Source organism: Podarcis raffonei, chromosome 7 (assembly GCF_027172205.1).
Source record: "Podarcis raffonei isolate rPodRaf1 chromosome 7, rPodRaf1.pri, whole genome shotgun sequence".
NCBI lineage: Eukaryota > Metazoa > Chordata > Lepidosauria > Squamata > Lacertidae > Podarcis > Podarcis raffonei.
The window spans coordinates 67718495-67724898 of NC_070608.1; the positions used below are offsets into that span (position 1 = coordinate 67718495).

Genomic DNA, 6404 nt, shown 5'->3' on the forward strand with positions numbered 1-6404 from the left:
CCATACAGGCTGCCGCGCAAGCAGTGCCCATACAGACTGCGCGCCCTCGGCCGCTCTACAGCTGGGGGAAGGCAGGGGCCATCTTGTCACACACACCCCAGAGTGGCACCCAGGGCATCCCGCCCCCTCCGCCTCCCACTTCATACGCCCCTGCCTCCGCCACATCTTAAATTCTCCCAAGCAGCACAGACCCTGGTTAAGGGCCAAGATCCCTGGAATCCTGTGCATGATCTTGGCAGGGATTGGGGTGGCCACAGGAAACAGTCATTTGTTGTTGCTGGCATCTGTCGAGTTGTGCCTTGCATTTTCTATAAATTCCTTCTTTTTTACTCTTAGTACCAAGCACCTTGTTGCACCCTTTTGCTGGGGGAGCTTTGCTAAGATCTCACACCTTCTCCTGCTCTGTTAGGAGACACAAAAAGAGTTGCCGGCTATCACGAAGCTGCTGATCTCTCCCCCATCCCTTTGTCCCTCTGAGCTCCCAAACAAATCCTGATATCAAAGGCGCAGCCCAGCTGTAAAAATTTCGGCAGAGATGAAACAATTTCTGGGCAATATGCAAATGTTCAAACAAACACCACCAGGTTTGTGTGGAGCATAAAAGAAGCACATTTCTGAGCAGAATTAATTTTGCAGGAATCAAGGGGCTTTCCTCGCCTTCAGAGCAGCAACACACTCAGCCTGTTAAGAGATAACCAGCTATCAAAGAGAAGCAAGACAAGCAAAATAAAGGAAAATGCACAGCTAATATTGCAGTATGTTTTCTTTGAGACAATGGAATCAAAACAGTGTGAGTTCAAAGGGAAAGCTAGATTGAAGAATGGGCAATAAAGAAGACTTTCTTTTCTTTCCTTTCTTTCTTTTTTTAATGTTTAAATGCATTTATTAAATCACAGATAATTGTGCCCTCTACAGGCATAGTATTAGTATATTCCAATAAAAGCTCCAGCGAACCCATGGCTGCTCCCAACTTTTCAGTGGAGGATTTAACCCAGCATCTCTACTCCTTTCTCCATTCTTTTGGGGTAATTCGACCAATAGGAGACAAATTCCATTCTATCCCTGTTTGTGTCACAACATAGCTCCAAATGGAGACACAAAACAGAGCCCCACCAAGCAAAATCAAGTTGCCATATTTGTCATGAAAATCAGGCCCATGGTTGCTGTGAACTTGTCTTGCCGCAGTACGCTGCACGCCACGAGCCCCGAAGCCCAGAGCTCCCCTCGCCAAAGGAAAAATCATCTCTCCGCCTCAGGATCGGACTCAGCCCCTCCGACTTTATTTTCTATTGAAAGAATAACAATTGGGCTTCAGTGTGGCTTCTAAAGGAGGTAAAGTACAAGATTCAAGTTCTCGATATATGAGAAAGGAGGTGCAAACAACACATTTGGAAAATCAGGTGCCACAAAAGCTTAGAGCTTCCTCTCAGCCCAGCACATAGTGCCAAAGCTGAACACCAGAGGAGCACCATCTGAAATCACAGATCTAGCAGTACTGTTTCTCTAAGACTGCTGTAACTTTGTGCTTCCCTTACATCCACCTCTCCCCTCATCTGAACGCCTCTGTTCAAGTCATTTCCTCCACTTCTTCAGTCAATTAGTTCTCTATCTCTGCTAACTTTCCCCCCCAGTTTCTGTGTCCTATCCGCAGCACCACTACCAAAGACTGATTCACCCCATGCACGTGTTTCTTGGTACAGAATGATTCTCTTAAATGAAGGTAGCTTGCATGCTCAAGTCCACAACTGCATTCGTAGCAAAAGGCTGCTTTGCCTGCGGTTTGGTATGGGGTAGCAACTTACAGGAGTAAAATTGTGTGCCATGGAACAACTCCGACTCGCCAACTTTTTGGGGGGTGGGGGGATATTACAAGCTACCCTGGAAAGGGTGAAAATGTAGTACAGACCTTTCTAGTTTAAGTTCTATTTGGGTCCCTGCCCAAATAATAGTTATCTGCATCATGGCTGCTGCTAATGCAGCGCTTTGACTTCACCCCCAGAGACTCATGCCATTGTCTCTCCAGACAGATGGATGCCAACCAAACACAAACACACACACAGGATGAATCTACACATGGGGGGGGGGCAGAGAACCATAGGAAATTAAATTGTTATAACAAAAGGAAAAAAAACGCTATGTAAAAATCGCATAGAATTTTCTTTTGCTCTCTGGCGCCATCTGGTGTTGCATGTTTATAACAGTCAAAATGCTTTTGGTTTTTTTACTAATGTAGCTGAGTCCACACACAAATATATTTGCATATAAACACACACAGATTACTTAGTGAGTGGGATGAACTGGCCAGTGATTCTGGCTATCAAAACAAGAATGGAACTGTAAGGAACACTGGCACAGGACATTTCAAGCATGCTGGCTTTTTAACTGCGCTTTTGCTTCCAGGTAAAATGCATTGGTAATTAACACTGCATCCATTTAAACAACCAGACATGTTTCAGTACCTACCTTGCTTTCCGAAGGTTGTGTCCAGCTAAGTTCTTCTTACAGCTGACCCCTAAAAATAGGAACCAAATTGGTAATTTCCATCCATTTCCATGGGTCTACTAACACTGAATAAAACTCTGAGAAAGCTACAGTGATGCAGAGAGTACACTTTGGGGTAGAGGGGAAAAAGGGGACTTCATATAATGATTTTAAAGCAGATTTACTTTACAGAATTCATACATTACTTATGAAGCATAAAAAACCTCTAAAACTGACCTAAACCCCTCTTTCAGCTAATGAATGTGGCATTATTCTAAGAAAGGTAAGTGGCCTTCAAGAGCGATTTGATTTCTGTGCCCTGCACAGAAACCATGCTATCTATAGCACCATGGCAAAAACGAAGACAGTAGAGCGACACAACTAGGAAAGGAGGGAGACATCTTTCGTAGCCTCTCCTCCGCCATACTCAGATTAGAGCACCGCACTTCCATTCCCACCCTACCGCTCTGGAATACCATACATTCAAACCCCCTGACCCTACAGTTCCCAGCACACTTGTGTACACATAGAAAACAGCAATAAAGAACTGCTATATATTTCAAAAAACAACCACCATGTGTATGCATTTACTTACCACAAACCACTACTGGCCTTCTGTTCCAAAGTTGTGCTCCGCCACCATTTTAAAACCAGTGTCAAGCCTTTGTACTTGCACCTGAAACATCATTAGCTACAGCTTCAGGTTTTTCCAATCACTAGTAGTTTGAACTTGCAGGAGTGCAGCTGAGCATTACTAACATTCAGTTTGCTTCCTTCCAGAGCAAGCCTATTAGCTCTTGTGCAGCCCAGTCATATATACATTCAGTGCTTTTTTTCTGGGGGGATGCATACCCCTAAACATTTTATGAATCTAACAGAAGAAACTAATTTTTTTTTTACTTTTTAATTTCTTCTCTAGCACAGTTCTGTTGTAGAAGACTTTACACAGTCGTTCATTCACCTAGATTTTAAGATCAGAAGTCATTCAGCTACACCAGTCATGTTAAGCAGTTCTGACCTTACATTTGGGATAATGTCATCAAGAACGTGTAAAATCTTGGCTTGTAGACTTTGCTCTCTTCTCCAGGTGCCAAACTGTCTTGCAACAGACCACCTTAGAGCATATTTAGCTTAGCAAACCACTGCCATCATAAGGAAGTATATAACAAAAGCTGCAGTCAGGAGTCTTAGTACCTTCTTCTTATAGACCTCAAGTTTGCAGTAAAACATCAGGGTACTTCTGATACACCTACAAATGTCCAGTGTGAGAACTTGAGTGGGGAAACTCATAGCTTTATCCAGAGAGGATGGTCAGGTGAAAAGGAGTAAACTCCTGCAACCATGATTGCTTACCTGGAAACACCTGTCACAGGTGGAAATCACAAGCGAAGCCCAGATGAGTCTCCTGATTCTTTTCAGACTTACAGGTGCTTCAAGGTAGCTTCTCTTTTATAATCCTCCTGCCCAATCCTCCAGTGTCTAAATGGCTGACAGCAAGGGACAAACCAAGTTGCATGGGGTCTCTTCTCCAATTGCAGAGTTAGACTGTACCTCCAATCCAGTCTGAATGGCAGTAGCTGTTTGATACGTCTGCAGGATCATTTTTCACCATAAACTGAGCAACCCTGGGCATACACAAGGCTGAGCAGAGCATACTCCATTGATATTGCCCATCTACTGATGACTTGAGTGTAGCCTTATTGGAGTTCACCGATTGGGTCTGCGTTGCTCCGGGACAGGAGGAAGTCAAAATGACACCGAGTTGGTTCAAAGAAAGAGTTTATTCTGCTCTCCGGATAGCAGAAGGCACTTGCGTGATTAGTCCACAGCAAGTCCAAAGAAATGACAAGTTTCATGCAGTATATATATCCTCCAGGCATCCTCTCCCCCTTCCCTAGCTACGTCAGCTTGTATACGCAGGTTGACATCACTTATGTTCCTCCTCTGGTACTCTCAACCATAAAAGGGTCTTCCTTCCTGTACTTCTGACCATAAAAGGATCTTCCTCTTCCTACTCTTACCTGGGAAGAGGTCATGATCTCCGGGAACACGCTTTTGGCGTTTTCCCCGGATATTGGCACATATTTTGTGGTCAGCACATAAGATAAAGTTCTGACGTGTCTTCTCTCTGTTCTGTTCTACTACTGGTACAGTGAAGGCCATAGTTGCCGTCACAACTGATAAAGGAGAGGGCTCTGAGCACTTGTCTATACAGCCGGGCTTTTGTTTATGCATTGAGCTCAGAGCTCATGTTAATGGATTTTAGCTAAGGGAAAATAGGGATTTTGGTGCAGTTTCAAACTGCCTGCACAGTCAGTTTTGGGTTTTGGAAACCCATTCCTTCATGAGCAGGAATAAATAGGGTAGTGTGGTTAGCTGCCTTTGGGCTGATAGCGGAACACTTGAATTTATATAATGCTTTTCCTAAGGGTCTGGATGATTTCAGCATATAACCCCCCAAAACTTACCAGTATCCTCACCATAAAAAGGTAAAGGGACTCCTGACCGTTAGGTCCAGTCGCAGACGACTCTGGGGTTGCGGCGCTCATCTTGCTTTATTGGCCGAGGGAGCCGGCGTACAGCTTCTGGGTCATGTGGCCAGCATGACTAAGCCGCTTTCTGGCAAACCAGAGCAGCACACGGAAACGCCATTTACCTCCCCGCCGGAGAGGTGCCTATTTATCTACTTGCACTTTGACATGCTTTCAAACTGCTGGGTTGGCAGGAGCAGGGACCGAGCAACGGGAGCGCACCCCGTCACGGGGATTCGAACCGCCGACCTTCTGATCAGCAAACCCTAGGCTTTGTGGTTTAACCCACAGCGCCACCCACGTCCCATATTGACCTCACCATATTGACCACTATATTTCTGCATGTGCTGTAGAGGGAAGTGAGGGGCAGATGGGGCTCGTCAACCTGGGAAGGGAGCTCATCCAAAAGGAAAACACTCATTCTAAACTTCTGCTGCCTTGTGGGATATCTCCGGAGAAGGAAAAGCTAAGGAATTAACCTCACACAAATCTGAAGTGGAGTCCTGACGATGGCTGGATGGTGCCTCCTTCTGGCAACTCCTGCAGCCAAGCTGGTGTCAAACATATTGCTCTGCTTTCCTTTGGATTACATCAGCAAGGCTAAGAGGGGAGGGGGTCTTGTTGTCTGGCTAGCCCAGTGCCTCCATACACACTGCCCAGGATTGCACCCTGAGATCACTTCGGTGCAGCTAATGCAGTGGTTTGATTTCACCCCTGGAGGCACACTTGTCTCTCGAGACAGACAGATGTTAACAACAACAATTACATATGAGTGTTTCAAGTTGCAAGATCAGGGCTTGGCTTAAACCACCTAGTGATTTTACCACCAATGTAAACCATGGAATTCCAAGCCACAGCTCATGCTCTTAACCAGTATGCTGCACCAGATCACTTATTCATGAAGCTGCAGGACAGTGAAGTCATCATTAACAACTACCTCACTTATTGATTTGCGTGGGAGCAATTTTGCACTCAAACATGAAATGAGGCATTTATTCCCTGTCTAGGACATGCAACAACTATTCATTGATTTGGGCCCAATTCATACAGCCAGCCACATGGTAGGTTACTCAAGTTACTGTTTAGTGGTGGTCCCACAATGTTAATCATCTGAGTAGATCAGTTAGACCAAAAGGTTTTCACTATGCAAAATTTTCAGTAGTTTAGCAATGTGATAAGTGCGAGTAGAATGACATGAAGAGCTATTGCACTCAGTAACTTTCCAGCAGGGCCAGCTTTGTAGCTGAAATCATGCCTCTGTGCCTTTTTGGCAGCTCCGATACTTTCCACTTACTCTAGATTGTAAGGTACAGTAGCTATTGCTGTTTGGATACTCCTAAGCTGCTTTAACATCATCATCATCATTATTTATACCACCACCCATCTGGCTGG

At 44.9% G+C, this 6404-nt stretch overlaps 1 protein-coding gene across 2 annotated transcripts; it reads right to left on the reverse strand.

Moving 5' to 3' along the window:
• Positions 1-860: 860 nt before the first annotated feature.
• LOC128416900 (cytochrome c oxidase subunit 7B, mitochondrial-like) lies at positions 861-4353 on the reverse strand. 2 transcript variants are annotated; one of them, XM_053394955.1, is made up of 3 exons: positions 3835-4353; positions 2464-2512; positions 861-1286 (listed from the first exon to the last, which is right to left on the reverse strand). In XM_053394955.1, the coding sequence occupies exon 3, from the start codon at positions 1241-1243 to the stop codon at positions 1001-1003; it is 243 nt and encodes an 80-aa protein (XP_053250930.1). In that variant the 5' UTR covers positions 1244-1286; positions 2464-2512; positions 3835-4353; the 3' UTR covers positions 861-1000. The 2 variants fall into 2 exon arrangements, with proteins under 2 accessions (XP_053250930.1, XP_053250929.1); XM_053394954.1 differs by lacking the exon at positions 3835-4353 and adding an exon at positions 3077-3144.
• Between the last annotated feature and the right edge of the window lie 2051 nt (positions 4354-6404).

Excerpts from the sequence above, each read along its gene's own strand:
- LOC128416900 (XM_053394955.1), bottom strand. The coding sequence starts at position 1,243 with ATGATTTTTCCTTTGGCGAGGGGAGCTCTGGGCTTCGGGGCTCGTGGC.